Source organism: Vigna angularis, chromosome 5, assembly GCF_016808095.1.
Source record: "Vigna angularis cultivar LongXiaoDou No.4 chromosome 5, ASM1680809v1, whole genome shotgun sequence".
Taxonomy (NCBI): Eukaryota; Viridiplantae; Streptophyta; class Magnoliopsida; order Fabales; family Fabaceae; genus Vigna; species Vigna angularis.
Genome location: NC_068974.1, coordinates 28,713,035 through 28,737,080, shown reverse-complemented (window position 1 = coordinate 28,737,080; position 24,046 = coordinate 28,713,035). Strand labels below are relative to the sequence as shown.

Here is a 24,046-nt window from a genome sequence, read left to right as displayed (position 1 = left end):
TATCATGTTGTCCATTTCGTTCAGTTTCTTTATCTTCATGTATTTCCAATTTCCTCACTTACTTTAGAGACCGTTCGATCACAATGTAGAAGCGTTCGGTCATCTATAGGACCGTTCGGTCCTCATCCTGTTTTCATTTACTTTAATGTTTCCAATTGTATTCGGTTGTGTTTAATTTTCATTTTTAATTTCGTCATTTGCATTCACAAAAAATTTCACAAACCCCCCCACTACGTGTTTGATCTGAGACTCGAACCACAATTTGGTCCTTGAGAGACGACCTAGGAGTCACTTCCTAGTTTATACTGCATTAATTTTGCAATCAACTTTTGTGTGAGGTGCGACCCTCTCATCAATTATACTAAGAGTAGGTATTTATAAAGTCAATAAGCCTCATATTTGGTCATGAGCTAGTTAATTTATGGGTGTGCTCCTTTTGGACTTGCTTGGTTCATGTCCGTATAGTTAATGTATACTTTCCAATTATCATTGGCTTATCGACCATGATCATATTAACATGCAGATCCTGCAATAAGTGTGATATTTCTTACAAAATCAACTTTCACTATTGTGTTGACCTCTTGCCAATTGTTTAGCAACATTCTTCCCTGAGTGTTTTGTTCCTTTAAAGTATTAGTTTTGCTTAAGAAAGAAATAGTGAGTTTATGGCACATGAATATCAAACATATCTATTGGACTTCAAGCAAAAAAATTAAAGTTATGAGTTAGTACTTCTTTGATATGTTGTTGGGGAGTATGTTTTGTACTCATCTTACTCTACTAGTGCACTAAGTAAATTGTCGACCTAGTTGGAGTTTGTCACGGGTTCATCCAAGGTAAAGTGACATTTCTCAAACACAACTTTAGTATCATGGTATACCTCTTCTTCTTTTGTCAAACTTGGTTTTATGTACTTGCATTAATTGTTAGACCAATTTTCCTCCCAAAAAGTTATTTAAGAGGTCAAAAGTTTTTGTTTGGATTGAGTCACTAATATTTCAACCCTTGAATGAGGCCATTTTCAAACTTTATTACCATATTAGGTTAATACTTCACCTTTATAAGAGAAGGTATTAAACTATTAATGTTTAATATGTTGTACCGATACCAAACATGGTTAGTAGATTAATATAGTCATAGGTGTGAATTCTCTCTCCAATGAACTTGAGTAGATTCATAAATGGGCTAGGGGCATCTTGTTTTAAGAAAGCTAACTAGAATAAAATGTTTACCATGTTTCATGTAAAAAATGAGGATGGTTATACAGAAAGCTAACATAAAGATTTTATACTGATTCATTTCACCATTAATCTTTATCTAGTTTTGAACACTCAAAAAGATATCACAGGAATATATCAATCTCAATCAACAATGGATAATAAAGATTCCCTTATCTACTTCTAAACCACTTCAAGAGCCTTTTAAAACATTTTCAATTTGAAAACTAATAAGAAATTAATAGTTATACACAAAAAGAAAATAAAGCAATTTTAGCCTTATCCACCTTTTAATCACCCAAAAATATATTGTTATCAACTCTTGTTGCCAACACACAACAAATAACCACTAGAAAAACTATAAGAACAACAATGGAAACACTCCACTAGATTAACAAGTACGACATTAGAAACACTACTAAACACAAAATATGAAGAATTTATCGAGAATCCAAACAAAACATAACACAAGAATTTAACACATCATAACCTATTTTCAGTTTAAGGAGTCAAAACCTCCATATATAAATGTTAATTCAAAATTGCTATAGACGCAATTAATCAATTATTTCAAGTTGTTTATCAATTATAGTAACACAAAATTTAAAAATAATTACAATGTCACATAATAATATATTGAGTTTGAAAACACTTGAAAAATATTGATGGATCGATTATTAATCCAGGTGATTGATACCCCTTCGCATAGCATAATAATATATTGAGTTTGAAAACACCTAAAAATTATTAATCCTTGATCACCCCATATAACATCTCAAGGATTTCATTGATTTCGATCAACATGGTTGAGACGTTTCGTTGTTGTCCAAATGGTTCAAAATATCTTTATGTTTGAATCCACCATGGAACTCCTCTTCCAACCTCGCAATTCTGTACAAAGTGAGCAAGAATTTTGGAATATATAGGACCTTCATTGATATCTAATACTCTTTAATTGTGTGATCCAGTCAACGTCTGCTGGAGAAGGAAGAGTTAGTGGAATTAGTAGTAGCCCAGCTTGAAATTTCCTGATCTTTTTCTTGACTTGAGTGGAATATAATTTTACACCTCAACCTACATTGTTTTAATTTCATTGAAAACCATGGTTCAAAATTTGAAAAGTTTGGACAGATATTATGTTAGTGTCATAGAGTTAGTCAACATTTCTGGTCTAACATCAAATTGTGTTGTAATGGTCTAACATCAAATTGTGTTGTAATGGTCTAACATCAAATTGTGTTGTAATATATTCATTAATAAATATATCCATTTAAAAGGTTTATATCCAGTTCTACAATGTACGATGAACTTCATCAATAAATAGGACACTTAGGTGGAAGGCCATGACCTTATTCATATAAACCTTTTAAAAGTGAACTTACTTCTTGATGTTAAGACACTTAGGTGGAAGGCCATGACCTCACCAATAAAAAGATAATAATAATGTTTTTTATTGTAAAGTCATCCATATTGATCGACAAAATACGTACCAAATCGAAAACAAATATAAAAGATCAGATTCAGTTTGTACAAAAAAAACATACAAAAGGTTATTTTGTACGAGTGCACTAAATTCCATAACTAAATTTAGAAAATAACAGACAAAAAATGTAGTGCTGTTATTTAACTCCTATCTCGTGAGTTACAAGAGATGAAGCTGATGACAACACTCAATCTATGAGTTTTTCAGACCCAGAACTAATTAAATAAGAAGAGGGTATAGTGAAACTCAATGTATACAACTAGAAAAAAACAACTAAAAAATGAACTACATAAGCAACCTCAGATAAATAGTTGCTGTCATAGGAAATATAGTAACACCAAGTAGGTTCTCCCTGAAGCAGGGTCTTGGATCAACTACAACCTCTAACAAGTTGGATTGGAAAATCATTGGTTACTGTAGTCAAATTTAACAATAAATTATAGGAAACAAAGGAAAATATAAAGTTCATTCAATTGTCATATTAAAATGCCTCAGTAAAATCCGAAGATATCATATGAACGAAGCTTCACCAAGTAGGTTCTCCCTGAAAACAGGGTCTTGGCTCCACAGCATCTCATAAAGTTGGATTAAATCATCATCAGCAATGTCAATAAAAGATACCCAGTAGATGAAAACAAAAAACAATAAATAAACAAAATAAAAAACAAAGATAATTGCTGGAGGCTCAGAGATATACAACAGCTCTATCAATCACAAATTTTCAGAAGCAGAACTGGCATAAAGCTGAATAGATATCCTCATAGCCATTTATTGAAAAAAGAATCATAAATTGAATATGCTAGATACTAAAACTGTTAAAATAAAATCAATATATAATTTTCATATATAAAAAAACATGGCTCATATAAAGAAATTCAACCATATTTAACCAAATTGACTTCATCGAGAAAACTCAGAAGCGCGGATAATATATAATCATGGCCGAGATATAAAAATATATAAGCAAATAAAACTACACCACCGAAATGGTTATTTAACGATCATTTCCGAAGGAACAAAGGAAAAACCCTCGCACCAAGTAAAAACAACCGCGTTTCGATTTGCGCCTTTAGGACTAGCTTCGAATTCAGAGAACACGTGTTCGAAAAGAAGCTGAAGGTATAGCAAGGCAAATTGAACATTCAACACAACAATCGTAAAAAAGAGAGAGAATTCATAAGAGAAATTTCGCCGTTACTTTGACACAGATCAACCGTGGAAAATTGGGGATGAACTGCAACACGAACGGCGACGATTTCGCACGTGCATCGGGGCGTTCACGTCATGTAGATTCAGAGATGCCCGGGAGGCACCGTGCAAACATAATACTTCACGAAAAATGAAGAAATCTAAATGCTGGAAACTATTTTCCCTATAGGGGTGAAGATTTCTGAATCGGTGCTGAAATGCCCTGTTCGCTGCGAGGATTATATAGGCGCACCAAAACCCTAAAATTTCTCTCTCGCCTAACGGTACTATTTCTGTGAGTGAGACTTACCCGACCCGATCTGATTAAAAATATTTGGGTAAGGTTTGGGCTTGGTATAGTACGTTACAATCTTATAATTTCAAAACAATCATATTTATTATCTATAAGAAAATAAAATATTTTATTTTCTATATTTATTTTATTGATAAATATTTTAAAAGTTTTTTTTCATCATTTGTTAATTTATTTTTTATTTCTATTTATTTTCCTGTCAGAAATTTATAGAAATTATTTTTATTTTTTTATTCATTTATTTCATTTTTAAAATTAGTTGACATAAAAATAGAAATAAATTTCAATTTAATTTACTTTTTTATTAATTCAACTTAATTTACTTTTATACTCATTTATTTTGTTATCATAGGTCTCTAAAAAGTTATATATTTTTTTATCTATTTATTTTATTTTTAAATTGATTTATTATAAAATGAAAATATATTTTAATTTTATCATTTAATAACTTATAAATTATTATTTTAGTTTTGAAATAGTATTATTAGTTTTTTAAATTTAAAATTTTCACGTCAATCTTTAAAACATCAATTATATTTAAAGTTAGAACTATTTTGTTAATTAATTTAATTCATTAAATGTATTTTTAAATAATATTTTAAAATTTTATTGGTTTTTAAAATAAATAAATAATTATTTCTTTTAACGTGTCCTAATAACTTATTAAAATATTTATGTTTTTAATATTTTTTTTTTAATTTTATCATTTTATACTTTCTAAATGTTCATTTAATACAACTAAATTTAAAAAAAATATATTTTACATTTATTTCTTAAAATTACATTATTTAAAATATATTATATATTTATTAATAATACAAATTATTAACCTGTTATATAAAAAAATCGTCATATAATATTTTTTTAAAATAAATTGTCACTAAAAAATTATATTTATCATCTTATATTAAAATTTACTTTTATTTCTTAAAATAACATTATTTAAAAAATAATATATATTTATTAGTAATAACAAATGTCATGTAGTAATTCTGTCTTAGAGAAATACTCAATAAAAAAAACTATATTTTTCATTTCTTATATTAAATTATAACATAAATATTTGTATTTTTGTTTAATATTCTTATATTTTAAAAAATAATATAATCTATTATAATATAAGAAAAGAAGAGTTGGAAAATTTATTTTATTATCATTTTTATTTTGATGATAAATGTTTTGAATATTGATTTTTCAGTCATTTTTTCTTAAATATATCTTTTTTTTTAAAAGTAATATTATTTCAAAAAATATATAATACTTTAATAATAATAATTGCTTGCAGATTTTTTTAAATAAATTATTTCTTAAACAGTATCATTAGTTTCTCAATTTTAAAATTTTCATATCAATCTCTAAATAGTTATGTTTAATAATTTAACTTAACCGAATGATACCTAAAAAAAGAGTAGAAAGTATCTCAATTTTGAAAACATCATCAGAATATAAATATAAATGGTATATATGGATAAAATTTGTTATGAATAATAAATAAATACTTCAATTTGATATATATGGATAAGAGGTAACACATAATTTATCTAATTTACTATTAACTTTAAGTCGGTGTAAATATCATATATTATATTTATATGTAGATTTTTATTATCCATTAAAAATTAAAATTAAAATTTAATATTTATTTTATTAGATTAAATTTAATTAAAATTAAAATCAAAATTATATTTTATTAAGTTAAATTTAAATAAAATTAAATTTTAATTTATATTATATTAAATTTACATTATATTTAATATTTTTTGTAATTTTATTTTAAAAAATTATAATTTTTTAAAATATTCACATGTATTCATAAATATTTGCAGGTTTTCAAAATCTGAATATTTATTAAATGAATATCGACAAGTAACAAGACAGGTAACAAGTTCAATTTTCAATTATGAATCAGATAACGAAAAATACTATATCTGTTGGACTCGCTATTATGAATCGGTTAGTGGATAAATACTATTTTTGTCTGACTTGTTGTCATCCTTAATAATCTCAACCCTTTTGAGAATATTCCACATATGGTATAAAATTGTCTAAGAATCCACAACTTTAACAAAAAAATGAGAAACAAATGCAATAAGACCTTTGAAGCTTAATAAAAAGGCTTTAAATTTTTTGTTAATCCACAATATAAAATTTTTGAGATTCTTCAAAGTGGTTGGTTGATTTCTCCAAGAATGTGTTTTGCACAACTTCTTGACGTGTTATTATGTTCTTCTTTTACATTTTGTCAAAAGGAATGTAAAGTAAATTGTACCAAAAACAAGTTAGATCACACACACACACACATATATATATATATATATATATATATATATATATATATATAAGATATGAAACCCTAATGCATTTAATCGATTAGATTAAAACCTTAATCAATAAATCCAACCTTTTGTTTTAATCAATTATATTGTTATTTTATACTATTAGAACAAATAGTACAACCATGTTATGCTTTTGATATGCATTAACAGATTACAAATACTTCTTAATCAATTAATATATATAAACATATTTATGCAAATTTGATATTATATGCAACTAAGACTCTTTCATACATGAATTGAACATCTAAGTCTCTTTCCTATATAATTTTAAGTCTATTCTAACAATTTTAGTACTCAAGAAAGAACACTTTATATAATTCATAATCAAAAATACTTTTACCAATCTTGAGAGAGCTTCCCCTCTCAACAAATATACCAAAGTTTGACAACATACAAATTCCAATTTCACGTCTAATTACAAAAATATATTTAAAGCTTATTTCTTACTACATAACTTAAGAATCGTAACTATCTTTCATTTTCTTCCTTTTCTATCACTTCTTTCTTTTAATTTTCTTATATACGTGTGTATATATATCATGCATAAAGCATATGAGTTTCTTAAATCATGCATATTAAAGTATCATTGAATAAAAAATAGTTATAAAGAAATAACTGTACTTGACCGAATATTATAAATGCCTTGCCAATAATCCAAAATCCTTTCCTAATCCATTCCTTTTTTTCTTGCATTTCATTCCATTAATTCCTTAAAAATAGTCAAACTTAAAAATCAAGATTTAGGCTGCACTGGCCGCAAATCAAAATTGCATAGTACATTTTCTGAAATCTGACAAGAAGCTTATATGCACAGGCACAACCTAGGGATTCACTGCTCATTTTAAAGCATGCAAAGAACACTACCATAACTGCATCATGTAGAACAGAATAACACCCTCTGTCCATCTATATCATACCCTACCTAACTTTATAGATCACCAAAATTCATTCTTCTTTGGACAAGATACACTGCTAGTGACCAGTAATCATACAATCATCCATGTCAAGTGCCTGTACCCAGCCCACTTAGCAGCAACTCGCAAACCAATAGCGAAAGCTGCAAGAAGAAGTGGAATTGGAAGCCTCATCTCACTTGTTTCATCTTCTCCAGCTTCTTTCCCTTCTGAAGGCATTTTGGAATACTGATATATGGCTAAGGCCGTGTATGAAATAATCACCAAAACTCTAACCCAAGGCTCCCCAACACCAGCAAGCACGGCTGCCACTGGCATTGCAGCTGAAACATCATCTCTCTTCTTGAGAAATTTTGAAAAGGCATACACCCCAAGCAAAAGGGTCCAGAACAAAGGTTCAGATATATATCCTCTAACAGCAGCATAGCCAATAAGACCAGATACAGTCAAAACATAAGGTTGGTTGTTGATGCAGTTTGGTACAGTAGCTTCACCAATGGCCAAAACAGTTGATGCTAGCACAATGATGAGGGTCAGGTCTGGTACAGGGGCATTGCCAATTATCCAAGAGTAACAAGCCCGAACTGTGTAAAATAAATCCTCCATGCATCTAATTGAAAACGTGATTGGACTTCCTATGAAATGGTAGACTATAGCAAACGCGTATTTGAAGAGATATCCTATAAAACGAGCAATTGCCAATGCAGCATTCTTCCAGTTTGACAATTCAAATAGAACAGCTCTCCAAGCATAGATAAGAAAAGCCACCACTGTACATAATAGGGAATCAAATGGTTACATTATCACATAAAAAAGAAAACAAGTTTTTAAGAGAACAAAGCAGTTGGAAAAAAATGTTCTAAATGGAAATTGAGACATTAAGTGCATACAAATTTTAACTTACACATGTAAGGTTAGTTTCATGTCTGAAACAACAAAAATGTAGAGTATGGGCATATTCACCGTTTGCTTTGGTTCCCGTTTTTACATTTTAGACATACAGTACAGTGAAAAAAAATAATGATTTGGTTTTAGTTGAAATGTGATATTAAATATGAATCAACTAAACCGATCTTCTCCAGTTTAGTGAGAGTTTTCCTCAAATTTTATGACTTTCAAAATGGTTTTAAATTTGACAATAACCAAAATAAAATAAAATCTAATGACCAGGTAAGTTATGATCAAGTCTTCAAAATGAATTCATACACCATGAGCAATAAAACAAATGCTACACGCGATAAAAACCTTTGGTAAAAGAATGCACTACAGACCATTCAAGTTAAATTTTTAGTCATGTATTGTTAATGTCATAAACTCACAGTTCAACGTATCAAAAATACACAACACATGGAATCACACCGTACCATTATCAAAAATTCAAAATGTTACTACACAATGTTACAAATCAATACAACTGCATTAAAGATGAGATTCAGCATGATTCCGAAAAGAAGCCGAAAACAAAACTTAACCGCAATAAAAAAAAAAAGAAGTTTTTTCTAGTTTCATCAGATTTAAGATTTTTTGGGATAGATTCGACGGTTTACAACGACTGAGTTAGGTGATTCAGTTAAGTTCAGTTTTAAACACCTCATAGCAAAGGAAAACCCTATATACACACACACATCACCCACATAGTGCCATGACAAGTGATAATCTCTTCATACTGATTTTATATAATCACTAATTACTCCAACAAAACGTATAGAATTACAACATCACTAAAAAAAATTCTAAATTTGGAGCTGAACCTCAGCTTGTATGTCAAACAAAGTCTCATCCCTGAATAATTGTGCATGACCAAACGTTTCACCATGACATGAAACTCAAGAACTTTAATAAGATTCATAAAAACATTAAATTTCCCCAATTCTTACTAGCCCATCAATCCTTCAACCAAACAAAGCCTTCACAAAAACCCAAACATCATTCTTTATAATTCCAATAAAAGAAAACATTAACACAATTATTCAGCTGAAAACAAAAAAGTTAAATTTATATAATTTCTCGTGTGTGTCCTGTACGAGAGAGAGGGGGAAATGAAACTGACCCACAAGCCATGGCCACCGAACAGGAGGACTTGGAACTTCTTTGGTGAGGTACCTAAAGCGTTCGGGCATGGTGCTATTCCCTCGCGCCTCTTTCTCTGCTTCATCCAACCCAGTCAAAACGTCGCCGTTACTGCCCTTGTCGTTTAGCGCTGAAATCCTCCCCAGAGGGAAGGTGGGGGATTTGACGGAAAAGCCGATGAGTTTTCGTCTGACTTGGGTCCTGAAGGGTTGGAATTGGGTAGAAGGGAATGCGGGTTTGAAAGAGAGAGTGGGAGATAAGAGGGTTGGGATTGTTGTGGACATGGCTGTTGGGTTCCTTCGTGTTCGATTAGAGACTATTGAGGGTAAAGCATTCTGTTGGAATCAAAGGGGAACCAAAATTTCGATATGCTGCAGTGGAAGATAAACCTCGCTCACTCCCCTCCTCCTGCCCCTACCCTATTTGCCTTTTCCTAGCACAAAAGTAATACTATCGATTAATTTAGCTGTTCAAATTGTATTTCTAAATTGAGAAAGTATGTTTAGAAATTTTATTACAAAATTACCGGTTTAAAATAAGAATAGAATTCTATATATATATATATATATATATATATATATATATATATATATATATATATATATATATATATATATATATAACACGTTTTCTTCATACCATGTGTATTTTCATTTTCATTTTCATTTTAATATATTTTGATATAGTATTTATAGGTTTTATTCAAATTTGATTTCTTAATATTTTTTAATTAAGTTTCCACTTTATTTAAAATGATTCAATGTGGTTTAGGTAATGAAATTGATGTTAATGAAATTAATGTTAACAATACTGTAATGTTATTAAATATCAATCGAAACACACTTTTTTTTTTCTCTATAATATTTTCTACTTTGATGACACAACTTCATCAAAAGTTTTATTATCTTTGTCATTGTCATAATCCTCTTTCATTTGTGTCTAAATCGTCACTAGCGTCTAGTTTCAATGTCAATTTTTCACTTAACATTAATGGTGTTAGGTGTGATTTATGTAATGTTTAGTGTGGATAATCTTATTGGATTTTCAATATTGACATTTTATATACATTTTTTTACCTTAATCTTTATGTTTTAGACTAAGTGCTTCTCGTTCAATTTTAAAAAAATAATTAGGATTAGTTGTATAATTAGACAAAAATAACCAATATCTAACTACTTATAAAACAAGATCAAAATGAGGTTTTAGTAAGTTAAAATATTTAGAGATTAATTTATATTTTAGAATATTTTAATGACTTTGGTTGGTATCATTGTTGAGCAAGATGATTCCATTGCGAAGCTTGAGAAAGTGGCAGAGAAGTTAGAAATGTTTCTTCCTCAGAAGAGGCAACAAAATGTTGAGGATATGTATACTCATTTTCAAAAGTCAAATTCAAAAGAAGTTAGACTATGACATAGTAAGTGATAATGTTGGTAAAAGTTATGATGAAAGAGTCGATGATGTTTTAATTGACGAAGACATGGACAAACAAAAATCTGACTTGTACACGCGTTTAAAAGTTGAACCTAGAAAACGTTTTAAAAGTGTTGTTTTGAGAATCCCATGAACAAGATTACATAGGAAAAATCAAGGCTCATTGAATAGTTAATGAACTTCTTTGTCTTGAAAAATATGTTTTAGATCATATGTATTGTAGCGAAACACATTTGTAATTTTGAATGAACTTAAATGTTTAAAAATTAAAAATTTTGGTACATGAACACAAAATTTCACCAGAACAGACAATCAGGTTCCTATCACTATATCTAATAACATCAAACTGAATTCCTTAGTCTGATAACATCAACTTGAAGTCGTTAATTTGGTAGCAACACTTCTGAAGCACACAATCTGGCTAAATAACACTATAATCTCTAATCCAATGTCTTTCCATGTTAATTCGAACATATCATTTGGTTGTCTCTCACCAAATCCAATACCATTAATCAAATTTCCCACTCTAGTATACCCCATAAACAAGAACAAAAACATGTTCTCCCTCCTTTACAATCTGATAGCCAAGAACACCTTTACAAACAAATACGAACCCATCAATGCTGAAAATAAACACAATATTCAACTTAAGAGGAACTAAAAGTGTAAAATCGTTGGAGAATAACGAAAATGGAGGGATAGGTCAATGAAAGTTACCAAGGATGTGCCTAGAATAATACAAGTCACAATGAAAGTCTTATGCTACAAGGATGTGAGACTTGTAATGGAAGAAAGCAATGAAGGAGAAGAAATTAGTGAAGGAGGTGAAAAGAGTGAAAGAGGTGCGACGAGGGAGATGAAAAATGTATCATATAACGTTTTTAACCTAGTCAAAGTCAAAATGATATTTTGGCGATTATGAAAATTTTGGGAGTGCATGAAGAAGACGCCTTAGGTAGGGTGTGTGAACTATAGGTGTGGGAATCAAAATGAATCGGGCTTAATCCAAAAGAGTGTAAAATGAAATAGACTGTTACTTCCTCACTCAATCAAGTTTATTTCTGCACCCTATCATTTCAAATTTTATTTTATTTTCAGGAATGTATTAAATCAATTTCGGACTTATTTTTCCAAAAGTCACTCACTCACTTTTCTGGAAGACACTTACCCACTTCTATTCAGAATTTTTTTCGGAAAACTTTTGATGTGATACAGGAAGAAAATTGATAAGATGCAGGAAGTAATATTCGAAAATTGGTGATGTGAATAATAAGAAACGTGTTGGGCTACTAAAAAAAGGTGAAAAGGGTAAAATTTGAAAATTTGGAAGACGTGAGAATTAAAAATGAATTAGGTTGTAGCCCAACATACTAATGTGGTGTAAAAATAAAATAGTAGGTGGATGCTAAAAGAGAATTTAGCCTAATAACAAAAAAATAACATGAGTAATGATATCATGACATACTTTTACATTCATTTGACACATGTTACAAGGATAAAATTGTCAAAAAAAGTGTAAACTTTTATATTATTTCAGAAAAAAAAGAGAATAAAAAGTGAGTAAGAGTAATATCAAATGAATGTAAAATATTTAGGTGTGTCAAAAAACTATATTCGGTTATGTTACCGAATACAGCTCTTTGACACTTAGAGCTATATTCAAATGAGTGTCAAATGAATCCACAGAGACCGGATTCGATTCTAGTTAGAACTAGGAAAATGATACTCGAACAACCAAATTTGACAACATTTGGACACAGCACACGTGTCAACGTTTGAGCGGTCCACGTTTTTAATGGAAAAAGCTGCTGCAATCTGAGAATTTCTGATCAAACCTGCTTCAACGCTGACGTGGCGAGGACGGGCACGGGCAGTTTGGGGTGTGCGTTTCAAATTTGAATTTTATTTTCTCACTTCGTAGACAGAGAAGCGGCGCGAACAATCAAAACGACTTGTGTGACCTAGACAGAGAGACGAGAGAGTTGGAGAAAGGAGGGATCACGAGCGACAGAGAGAGAGACCGAGTCCGCGTCGGAGTGCCGCCGTCCACTGTTGAAGGCCGTGTCGGAGAGATCGAACGCCTCCAGCCCGTTCCGTTTGACGGCGCCGCAGCTCCTTCGTCGAGCGCTCGACGCGAACACGCATCGTCTTTCCTCCGTTCCGGCCCAGCGACCTAGGGAGGCGTTGAAGGTGTCGCATCGTCCCAGGTGGTTCCGTCCCTGTCCCGGAGTGTCGCCGGACGTTCGCCGGAGTCTCGCCGGAGTGTGGGCTGTGAGGTGGACCAAAAAGAGGGGTTTTCCGCACTGTGAGTTCCACCGACACCTTAGGCAACCGTCTCTGTTCCAACCGCCACGCGTCGTGTTCACTGAAGGTTGGTCTATTTTTTCATTTTTCAGTGGAATGAATGTTGAATACATGGATGATGTTGTTTTTGGATTGGATTTGGTTATGTAGGAAACGTCTCCCAAGTGGATGTTGTTCTGTTACTAATTTTTATACAAGTTCTCTGCTTAATCTTACACTGTTGCTGTAATTCTGTTGGATTCGTAGTCATGGTCCTAGTTGGCCTTGCTGTCAAAAAACCTGAACCCAATGACCCACTTCATTCGGGTTTGGTAGCAGTAATGTTGGTGAAGCAAGGGTCCTAGAGAATGTATTTTTATGGGAGACGAATTTGTTAATAAAATGTTAAGAAATTGTTCCGAAATTACTTAGAAGTAGCTGAAATGAGGTACAACAAACAAGCCACCCCAAAATGAGAGTGATGGACGTACGTGGCCTTTGTGTGCAAAACCTGGAACCCAGGTACCCACTTATTTTGCCTGAGGTACCAGTCCTGTTCCTGTACCATGAGTGTTTGAAAATGTTGTTTTATGTGGCACGAATATGTTAAAAAAATGTTAACCTGAGTGTTCCCAGATTGCTTAGAAGTAGGTTAAATGAGGGAAAACAAACAAGCCACCCACAAATCAGAGTGATGGACGTAGTTGGCCTTGGTGTGCAAAAACTGGAACCCAGGTACCCACTAATTTTGCCTGAGGTACCAGTCCTGTTCCTGTACCATGAGTGTTTGAAAATGTTGTTTTATGTGGCACGAATATGTTAAAAAAATGTTAACCTGAGTGTTCCCAGATTGCTTAGAAGTAGGTGAAATGAGGGAAAACAAACAAGCCACCCACAAATCAGAGTGATGGACGTAGTTGGCCTTGGTGTGCAAAAACTGGAACCCAGGTACCCACTTATTTTGCCTGAGGTACCAGTCCTGTTCCTGTACCATGAGTGTTTGAAAATGTTGTTTTATGTGGCACGAATATGTTAAAAAAATGTTAACCTGAGTGTTCCCAGATTGCTTAGAAGTAGGTGAAATGAGGGAAAACAAACAAGCCACCCCAAAATGAGAGTGATGGACGTAGTTGGCCTTGGTGTGCAAAAATTGGAACCCAGGTACCCACTTAATTTGCCTAAGGTAGCAGTCCTGTTCCTGTACAATGAGTGTTTGAAAATGTTGTTTTGTGTGGCAGGAATATGATGAAATAATGTTAACATGAGTGTTCCCAGATTACTTAGAAGTAGATAAAATGAGGGAAAACAAACAAGCCACCCGAAAATCATAGGGGTGGAAGTTGTTGGTCGTTGTGAGCAAAAACTGTCACCCAGGTACCCACTTATATTGCCTAAGGAACCAGTTCTGTTCCTGTAGCATGATTGTTTGAAAATGTTGTTTTATGTGGCATGAATTATATGCATTCATAAATGAGAATTATATTTTGTTGTGTTTTAACAAATGCTGACAATGTTTGTTATGATTTCCAATTTTTTGTTTTAGTTCAATGTGTTGGTGTAATGTAATTTAAGTTTTTGTGTTGCTGTAGTGTGATGGAGGAAGAACGTGGTGAACAAAGTGACAAAGGAAGTGATAGAACGAAGAAGGTACGTAGGATTGTATTTGATTTGCATACATTTGTTGTTTGACTGTATTTAATTAGTAAGCATGACTTCCTATGCAGTTAGTGTTCAGACACTACTGCAGAAGCAAGATGATAGGTGTTTTGAACGAACGGTTGACTATTGAGCAGAAGGGATACATTGAGAAGAGTGTTTTTGGTTGGTTGTTATACTTGCCAAGTTCTATTAAGATAGGTAGGAATTTGTTATCTAAGTTATGTGGTGAATGGGTAGATAGCATGAGTGGGTTTTATTTTGGGGGCAAAGTTATTAAGTTTACCGAATTTGATGTGTGTCTCTCGTTAGGGTTGCCTGTTGTTGGTGAAGCGATAGATTTAAATAAAGTTGGGCATCGTAGTGTTTGTAGGGAGTACTTCCCTGAGGGGAAAGTGGATGTCAGGATGGTATATGAGTTTTTGTTAGAGGAACATCAAAATTTTCCAATAGAACATTTTTGCAGCTTGTATATATTGGTAGGCATATCAGAGTTCTTGGTTCCGAATCGAAGTGGAGTAGTATTTCCAATCATATTTGACCTTGTTTCGGAGTTTGGGAGTGTGGCTAAGTACAATTGGGGCAGTTTAGTTTTTCAGTACTTTGTTGAAAGTGTGTGTGGTGCTTCAACAACAATGAAGAATGAAACAACCAAAAGCCATATTCATGTTCAAGGATGTGCTTACCTGTTGCAGGTACGTGTTTGTTATGTAATTGTTAGTGAAAGACAATCATTGTTTATTGTTTGAATAATTTTTATTGTCTTAGTTGATGGATTAAACATTTGCAGGTATGGTTTTGTCACCATTTTGTGACATCGAAGTCCATTTACAGTACACGGGTAACGAAATTCCCAAGGTTGTTGAACTGGATTGATATGAATATTGGGGATAAGTTTATCAAAACTGCTTTGGCAAAGGGATCAGTGAGTAGTTGTTGATTACAGGAAGGTGCAAAGTTATTTATGATTTGTGTTATTATGAAACAAAAATTGTTAATGACATTGCAGGTTGTTATTGATGTTGGTGTGTCGAAAGAGGAGCTTTGTTATGGTATGGTGAAAGACGCTTGTGAGAAATTTGGTATTCCATTTAAGAAGCAAAATAGAGGAGATAAGGAAAAATTACTTTTTGTTGTAGAAGAACAAACACGGGTAATCGCGGACATGCAAAGTAGTATTAATGATTTAAGAAAGTTGGTTGAAGCAAAAGATGAAGATAAGAATGAAGAATTTGTGGAAGAACCGTTGTGGGGAAGTGAAGATGGTTGTCAAAGTACACCGGTTCAGCAGGACCAGCAAACCCCTGTGGTTGAACGTGGATTTCAAATGCAACAAAGCACAATGTATGATCGTATGAAAGCGCAACCCCGAATACGGGTTAAGAGTGTCGTAAAAAGAAGTCCTTATACTGCAGGTGTTAGAAGAAAAAAATGAGTACCTCAATAAGTTGTATTACATTACGAATTTCGGTTTTAGATAAATGTTATCATGTTTGGAATCATGTTGAAATAGTTGTTTTAATTTTGAAAACATTGGAATCCTTTGGGTTAAATATGTTTTTAGTCCCTAAACTATCAAGCGAATTTGTTTTTAGTCCCTCTTTCAAAGTAAGGTACATTTTAGTCCTCCTCCTTCAAAAAAACCTTAATTTTTGGTCCTCCCGAGAGGATAAAAAATTAACGTTTTTTTAAAATAGAAGGACTAAAATGTACCTTACTTTGAAAGAGGGACTAAAAACAAATTTGCTTGATAGTTTAGGGACTAAAAACATATTTAACCCGAATTCTTTTTTGAATTGTCATGATTTCATTGTTGTTGTCTGTAATAGTTTATGACAGAAGCAGGGAGTTCAAATGAAGTGGGATGAACATTAAATCAAGTTCTTTGAATGTGTAAAAGGTTAAGAAATTTATAGTAATAAACCTTTTGTTTGTTATAATGTTTTAGTTCATGTTCCAAAATATTATTTACTTTTCATTATTTATTACTATTTTATTCAGTAAATGGGAAATGTTAGTGATCATTTTGACAACAAATGTTTTATTGCAATGATTTTAATGAATTAATTAATTTTTTCTTTTTTACCATAACAAATGAAGTTAAGTCAAAATTCTTGAAGTTGAAGTACAACAATTGTATGAAGACCAACGTGGTTGACAGAAATAAGTAATAATTGCATTTTTATTAGATCATAAAAATTCAAAGACAGTAACATGAATTCGTAATGTACATTATGGTTTACACTGAGATTGGATGTATCACAGTACAGGGACATCCATTAATATAAACTTCAACTAAAATGTCATTTCCAAGATTGTTAACCTCAAAGACTAGCACGTCTCCCTCCTTCAACCCATATTCCGTGCAAAATTCCTTCCATCCTTTGCCAAACTTTGTGGAATTGCAAGTGACAGAAACCAAAACACTACACATGACGCCGTCCTTCTGTCCAAGGAGCATAACCTGTGTCAAGCCTTTGCTCCTGATAAGATTCCCAAATGCAATTTGCAAGTCCTGTGGCAGTAACAAAAATGAAGTAAATCACATTGTCCAATTTATGACAAGTATATATTAGAAAATAAAAAATTAGTGAGGACGTACCAAATGACTTCCCCGTGCTTGTGATTTTGTCAACTTCACCGAAAACAATGACGTATCAGGATAATTGGTACCATCATAAATGAAGGATTCCCTACGCTCTTGGGAGCAAGCACCGAAATATATGGTGATATGGAAATTATTATTACCCACATAGTCGAAGCTTATGTGGGAATCGTTCAATCTTTCAGGGTATATGTTTCTCATTTGACCCCAACCATTAGTTATTCTTGGATTGACGGTATCCATGTTATAAGTCACCACATGCGTGTGACCATTGTTGTCCAGCAAGGACCATGTCGGTCCTAATTCATTTTGAAAGGCCGTAGCAAAGTGCCTATCAACGTACCCAATGTCCTGCACAAGTTTTAACCAAGTATAAGGTCACTTTCATGAGAAGAAATTAATTAAGAAGAACATGCTAACCGAATGAGAAAAGTGGATGGATCCAAATTTCCACAAGACTCGTAATGTTAGAGCGGAGGTTGAGGCAGCCATAACTTCAAATAGCAAAACCAATATGTTTGGCTCTATCCATTTACCCAACCCTAAACCACAAATATATATACACAATGAAGAGGTTTGACGAAAAGTCAGAACAGTGCACCGTCAGACGTGTCCAGTGAATTGGTAGAGTAAATTAATTGGTTGGTTACAAGAACGTTGAATGGCATTGGGAGATGTGGAATTAGAATCCGTTCCACGAAGCAGTAAATGTGTTGAACCGTTTCAACAACCATTTATTTCATAATAAATGAGTCGTAATAGTTTATGACATGGTGGTTGGGGTACATTAAATGGATAACAGAGGAATAAAAACCACATTAAGAACGAACGCTACTAACATTGAGAACGAACGTTCTCGGAATAAGAATATTACGGAACGGGCGCCAAATAAGGACGGTCCTAAGAACCAAGTTGACAAACCGAACGGCTCTAAAAATGGGCCGAACGGTTACCATGGATAACGAACGGCCTCTTCAGGAACGGCCTGTTAACGAACGGCGTCTTAACGAACGAAATAAAAATGCAACAAAGTGCATGGCAATGGTCAAATCAACGTAAACAGTACGTCAACTGCTGAACGTTCGTAGCCGTCAGGGAACGCTATGGAAGTTACCAACGAGCGCTCTGTTAACTAAATATGTGAACTCGTTCGGCAGTTACTATGGCAGAGCGTTCGTTAACGCACGTTTTGTAGTGGTCCGCCTAAGTGGAAGCTTGAACTCAAGAGTGGGTAGTCATTTAGCGGTCGGTCGTTGACGCTTGTTCGTTGACGCTCGTTCGTGGACGTTCGTTTTGGAGGACGTTCGGTGTCCATGCTTTGCGTTATGCGAATTAATCCGGACAGCGTTCGGTATTGAACACACGGTTCGGTATTAAACATTCCTCAGTAACCATATTCATGAAAAATAAATGTAACCAAGTAATATATTAATGTTATTTATTTCAATGTAAGGACACACATAATATTGAACACCATACATACCCCAAAAAATAAGTTTATACCCACAGTGCAGTGCATGGGTTAAAGGTGTGTATAAGTATTTGGTGAAAAGTCATCATTGTGAACGATGTATTCTCCGGATGTCAATAAAGACATGAATTCTGATTGGGTGACTTGAGATTCAAACATATCCTCACTTAGAAGTTCCTCAACATTGTGGACGTCCGTTATGTCTTCCTTACTTGTATCCTGAAATAAGAGTATTAGTTAAGGTTTAAATCAATGAAGTTGATTACTAATAAAACTACATCAAAACAAACGACATGTGTGTCTGTTACTGACATTGGAATTCCTTGCATGTTTGGTTTTTGTAGCATGGGACTTTTTCTTTTTTGTAATTTTTTCAACTGTTGATTGCAACCTTTTTGTCCTGGGTCGGCCTTTGCGTTTCACAGCTACAAGACTGCGCACAAGTAAGCCGTCAATTTCACAACTAGGTCGAACGTCTTCATTACAATGCAGACGTCCATCCATGTCAGAGGCATCATTGACCATCGACAATGTCGTTGATGTACATACACCCAAAGTTTTGGCGATACAGTTTAAATTCGAAAGCAAGTTATCAGATGCAGTCTTAGAATCACAAGCAACCTCTGCGATGTCATAGAAACGCTTACACAAAGCTTGGTACCTTTGCATCTTACGGTCTTCAATGTTGTTCGTGTAAGATGCTTTAATGAGAGTATGTCTTCTACGGACGTTTTTGCTCCACCTACGCAAAACATATTTTGTTGGTACATTACGCACATCTTCCTGCCCTAGGACCAATAACGAATGTCTACACAAGATTCCCCTAAACTCAAATAGTTGGCAACTGCAGTGAGTGTCGGTTGTGACAAGATCAAAGACTACTACATGAAATTTGGAACGACACTGACCCTCCCATATGAAGTCTTCTTTAACAGTGTACCTGGTTATTGTACCTTCTTTTGTCATGTTTTTAATGAAGCAGTTCATGCGTGAGCGAAATTCGTTTTGAACTTCCACAAATTTTGCCTGTGTGTACTCGGTTTGGTATTGTCTTTCAATAAGAGATTGAGATCCACATGGTATAGTCGTATTCATTGAAGAAAAATCGGCCTCAACTTCTTTTTGCGCTTTTTGTCGTAGGGCGTTATCGTACTGTTGCACAAATTGTTGAAGTGTTGTACTTGAATTTATGAATCCATCAAAGAATGCATTCATGCCCTCACTTCGTTGGGTAGTTGACATTCCCGCCCAAAATTGATGTTTCATATAACAAGGAACCCATCGTTGTCTATCTGCATACAATGAATGTAGCCAATCATTATTCTCTAACCCTTGACATGACATCATATTTGCCCAGCCTAACTCAAAGTCTTCGTAACTGACTGTGTCATACACAAGCCTCTTAAGTTCACTTTTGATTGCTTTATAGCATTTGTAGCCTTGCAACTTCTCAGGTATTTTTTTCATTATGTGCCACAAGCACCAAGGGTGTTTTGTGTTTGGAAACACAACATTTATGGCATTGGACATTGCCTTGCATTGATCAGTGACAATACCTTCAGGAGCCTTGTTTGACATACATCTAAGCCAAGTTGAAAATAACCATGTGAATGTCCTAGTGTCCTCTGCAGAAATCAAAGCACAACCCAGTAATATTGAATGACCATGATGATTAACACCAACAAATGGTGCAAATGGCATATCATATTTGTTTGTTAGGTAGGTTGTGTCAAACGACACAACATCACCAAAATCTACACATGCTGCGCGACTTCGTGCATCGGCCCAAAAGACACTGCTTATTCGGTTGTCGTCGTCCATTTCCATATCATAGAAAAAATCATTGTTTAATTCTCTCATTCTTGAAAAATATCTTAAAAGTGTTTGGCCATCACCTTCCTTACACAGAGTTCTTCTCTGCTGTCCAATGTAATTACGGGCATCACGTTCCACGAATTGCATATTTTCAAACCCACCGGCCTCATTCACCAAAGATATGAAACTTTTGTTAATGCGAACACCAGAATTATCATTGATATTAAGGGTGTGCTTCGCATGCATATTAATTCTTCGATTACCACGTATAAGGTTGGAGTTATTTGGACACATGTCATGGCTGTGTTCAATAACAACTGTTCTCACCTGCCATCTTCCTTCTTTCATAACAACAGTTATTCCAGCTGGACATTGGTTTTTCTGAGTTGGCTGGGTTTTCCATTCTGGAGCAATGGAAGTTAGGTACTTCCCTTCCCTAGAGCAAACTAATTCAAGGAAGATTAAGTCGTTGTTCTTATTTCTCCTAGAAGTCCTTATCCGAACACCAAAACCACTCCTCACACCATAGTCAGTGTAAAAAATTTTAGGTTTAATAGCCAATTTAGTCCCCACTTTGGTTGAAAAATCTCAATTTAGTCCCTCGTTATAAAAGTGTTTTACATTAGTCCTAACTTTTAAAATAGTGGGTCAGATTGGTCCCTTTCGTTAAATATAAGTTAACGAAATTAATGGATGATGATGTGACACAGCTTAAAGCTGATGTGTTAGATTGGTCCCTCGTTAGCTTTAAGTTGTGTCACATCATCATCCATTAATTTTGTTAACTTATATTTAACAGAAAGGACCAATCTGACCCACTATTTTAAAAGTTAGGACTAATTCAAAACACTTTTATAACGAGGGACTAAATTGAGATTTTTCAACCAAAGTGAGGACTAAATTGGCTATTAAACCAAACTTTTAACCTCTTCAATTGTATCAAACCACATATGAATTTTAGGGACAATATCGTTCACATTCTCAGTGGAATCGTTGTTCACCGCACAAGCTACTTCTTCACACGCCATAATACGTGACAAACACATTCAAAAGCAACGCCTAGTCCAACATCACATGGACGTCAAAGGTTAATGAAATCAATCATTAAAACATGACAACAACATATTTCATATTCCGGCACCACTAATGTTCATGCCCACACTTTCTCATAACGACAAATTTGTTGTATTGCAACTTTCAAACAATATTGTAATAAAAGCCAATATTTTTCTTTGTTCAATCAACCAGAAAATAACTGTTTTATACAAGGCATAACATTTGAAATCAGTAAAACATTAACTTACTAAGAGAAGGAACGTCCTTTCACAACCGCTTCAATAAATGGCCTTCAATATCCCACCAAGGTCCAACGGCCAAGCTCCTGGGGATTAAATGCTCTTCAATGTCTGAACAACTTGGTGGGATTAAATGCTCTTCAATGTCTTACCAACTTCATACACGGAAGCTGTTGCTTTCGGCCATACACTGTAATTCTTGAATGACAAAAGGTGAGTAATGCGAACAAACAAATTAATGACAAAAGGCCGGGTTTATTTGGCTTTATACTGCATTAAATGGAAGTTCGTGGATGGGCGGGAAACTCCATCGGCTGGAACGCCTAGACATTAATTGCATGACAAGCCAATTAAGGGTTTTAGCTGGACAAACGTCATTTCAAAATAATATAATATTATTATATGATTATTCAATTGTTAAGTTATCCCTGCGTCAGTTGTGTGAAAAAAGTTTGAAGTGTAATTATGGCCATTTAAGTCAATATTATAATATTATATTCCTCTATATAATACAGCTTTCGATTTCCTATTGGCATACCTCTTCAAAGTAGTTTCGACGTCAGGTACAGTTGCTTATCCTTTAACTACAAGTTTATTGTTTTTTCGTTGGGCCATGCATAACCTAATTGGTTTTCAACGATGCAGTTTGAAAGAATGGAGTCATGGGAGGGACTTGATATAGACGACAGTGATCTCAAAGCATTCTTAAAAAAGTGCAACTCAACTGCAACGTTGATACCAGGACCTGCTGCAAATGTACAAGCGGCCATGCTAAACAGGCAAACAGATGAACCTAAGTCAACACAGGAATTTGTTAATGACATTGCAAAGGCAACATTTGATCGAGATTTCAAATCTAATCCTTGGATATGGGCTGAGAAGTTCATTAAACACCATGGTGAACTTTTTCATAATCAGTGGACACGGTTATATAGTTTAAATGTTTAATGTTTTGAATAAGAATGGTATGATATTGTTTGCAGGACTTGTACAAGATGGCAACATTAACAACGTCACCCAGCTAGAACGCGTTAAGTCAATGCATGTCCTTCCGTTTGTAGCATGCATTGTTAAAGAGTGCAACCCAAATGGATTGGGTGACATGAAAATTGTTGTCAAGGTCTATCACTAACAGGATTGAAGTGCCACACTGTCTACATTGTTAACTTTGTTAAAAGCGTGGTATGTTAACTTCTTCGGTTTTCCTTCCTAACAGGATCAAAGTACCTCATTGTCTGCTTCGGTTCACAACAAAGTCCTTCTGCATCCAGAGTTTGGGCCGGATATAGGAGTTGGTGCTGTGTTATTATTGCAAAGTGTAAACCAACTACAACTTCTAATTATAACCTTTAAGAATCATGGACCACGTGAACTTATTCGTTGTTTTAAAATGTTATATATGTCTTTACGCACAGGTTGGTGCATTGAGTCCTTTTGGCAGAATTTACTATTTGAATATAACAGTCCGGAACATTGTTAAGGTAATATGGTCAACTCATAAGTAAATCTTAATTATTTTGTTGTTTACGTACGGGCGTCGTATTGTTAAATTGACTTTAACCAATGTGTAGGTCTTCAAAGCTGACATAGGTCCTCCAACTGAGGAACTACTTAACGCTTCATCAAGACCTGTGATTCGACCCAACCCATGTGCCGAAAACAACAACAAAGACAAAGATGTTGGTCCATCTGAAAAGGCTTGTCCTTCTCGCTCTAATAATAAAACAACAACCACCATGGAAGATTGATGAGCGTTTACAAATTGACGTTATGTTTGTATTTCAAGCATTAGTTAACATAAATATTAGTTATGTTTTGTAACGTACTGTATGCACTTATTTCAATATCAATGAAGGTTACCTATTCACAATTGAAAGAAATGAATAACCATAATTTACGTTCGACATCATTGTCACCCACCTTACCTACCCTTGCTTTGCTTTCAGCATTTGCTATTGGATCC

At 33.7% G+C, this 24,046-nt stretch overlaps 3 protein-coding genes and 6 non-coding genes across 9 annotated transcripts; 1 reads left to right on the top strand and 8 right to left on the bottom strand.

Annotated features, from left to right (window-relative positions):
* Window positions 1-2,823: 2,823 nt before the first annotated feature.
* Window positions 2,824-2,928, bottom strand: LOC128196878 (small nucleolar RNA snoR97). The gene has a single exon (XR_008249284.1). It is a non-coding gene; the product is annotated as a small nucleolar RNA snoR97 (small nucleolar RNA).
* Window positions 2,929-2,996: 68 nt separating this feature from the next.
* On the bottom strand, window positions 2,997-3,112 carry LOC128196866 (small nucleolar RNA Z278). Its single transcript, XR_008249272.1, has one exon. It is a non-coding gene; the product is annotated as a small nucleolar RNA Z278 (small nucleolar RNA).
* Window positions 3,113-3,188: 76 nt separating this feature from the next.
* Window positions 3,189-3,303, bottom strand: LOC128196867 (small nucleolar RNA Z278). The gene has a single exon (XR_008249273.1). It is a non-coding gene; the product is annotated as a small nucleolar RNA Z278 (small nucleolar RNA).
* A 75-nt stretch (window positions 3,304-3,378) lies between these two features.
* Window positions 3,379-3,470, bottom strand: LOC128196851 (small nucleolar RNA Z223). Its single transcript, XR_008249258.1, has one exon. It is a non-coding gene; the product is annotated as a small nucleolar RNA Z223 (small nucleolar RNA).
* Window positions 3,471-3,557: 87 nt separating this feature from the next.
* Window positions 3,558-3,645, bottom strand: LOC128196885 (small nucleolar RNA U36a). The gene has a single exon (XR_008249291.1). It is a non-coding gene; the product is annotated as a small nucleolar RNA U36a (small nucleolar RNA).
* A 238-nt stretch (window positions 3,646-3,883) lies between these two features.
* On the bottom strand, window positions 3,884-4,020 carry LOC128196887 (small nucleolar RNA snoR134). Its single transcript, XR_008249293.1, has one exon. It is a non-coding gene; the product is annotated as a small nucleolar RNA snoR134 (small nucleolar RNA).
* A 3,237-nt stretch (window positions 4,021-7,257) lies between these two features.
* LOC108339556 (uncharacterized) lies at window positions 7,258-9,978 on the bottom strand. Its single transcript, XM_017576698.2, has 2 exons — window positions 9,505-9,978; window positions 7,258-8,224 (listed from the first exon to the last, which is right to left on the bottom strand). Exons 1-2 carry the CDS (start codon window positions 9,806-9,808, stop codon window positions 7,527-7,529), a joined length of 1,002 nt encoding a protein of 333 aa, XP_017432187.1. The 5' UTR covers window positions 9,809-9,978; the 3' UTR covers window positions 7,258-7,526.
* Window positions 9,979-17,136: 7,158 nt separating this feature from the next.
* Window positions 17,137-21,816, bottom strand: LOC108339350 (protein FAR1-RELATED SEQUENCE 5-like). The gene is made up of 5 exons (XM_052878224.1): window positions 21,734-21,816; window positions 19,286-21,224; window positions 19,118-19,192; window positions 17,500-17,853; window positions 17,137-17,412 (listed from the first exon to the last, which is right to left on the bottom strand). Exons 1-5 carry the CDS (start codon window positions 21,814-21,816, stop codon window positions 17,137-17,139), a joined length of 2,727 nt encoding a protein of 908 aa, XP_052734184.1.
* A 906-nt stretch (window positions 21,817-22,722) lies between these two features.
* Window positions 22,723-23,831, top strand: LOC108339349 (uncharacterized). The gene is made up of 5 exons (XM_017576489.2): window positions 22,723-22,981; window positions 23,067-23,203; window positions 23,300-23,401; window positions 23,499-23,564; window positions 23,655-23,831. The coding sequence occupies exons 1-5, from the start codon at window positions 22,723-22,725 to the stop codon at window positions 23,829-23,831; spliced, it is 741 nt and encodes a 246-aa protein (XP_017431978.2).
* The last annotated feature ends 215 nt before the right edge of the window (window positions 23,832-24,046 follow it).

Excerpts from the sequence above, each read along its gene's own strand:
- LOC108339556 (XM_017576698.2), bottom strand. The coding sequence starts at position 9,808 with ATGTCCACAACAATCCCAACCCTCTTATCTCCCACTCTCTCTTTCAAA. Across the intron at positions 8,225-9,504 it reads TCGGTGGCCATGGCTTGTGG|TGGTGGCTTTTCTTATCTAT; the intron begins GTCAGTTTCATT and ends TATTATGTACAG.
- LOC108339350 (XM_052878224.1), bottom strand. The coding sequence starts at position 21,816 with ATGGCGTGTGAAGAAGTAGCTTGTGCGGTGAACAACGATTCCACTGAG. Across the intron at positions 21,225-21,733 it reads GTCCCTAAAATTCATATGTG|GGAAGGGAAGTACCTAACTT; the intron begins GTTTGATACAAT and ends AGTTTGCTCTAG. Across the intron at positions 17,854-19,117 it reads AGGATATGTTTGAATCTCAA|GACATTGGGTACGTTGATAG; the intron begins GTCACCCAATCA and ends AAACTTGTGCAG.
- LOC108339349 (XM_017576489.2), top strand. The coding sequence starts at position 22,723 with ATGCAGTTTGAAAGAATGGAGTCATGGGAGGGACTTGATATAGACGAC. Across the intron at positions 22,982-23,066 it reads GAAGTTCATTAAACACCATG|GACTTGTACAAGATGGCAAC; the intron begins GTGAACTTTTTC and ends TATTGTTTGCAG. Across the intron at positions 23,402-23,498 it reads CTGTGTTATTATTGCAAAGT|GTTGGTGCATTGAGTCCTTT; the intron begins GTAAACCAACTA and ends CTTTACGCACAG.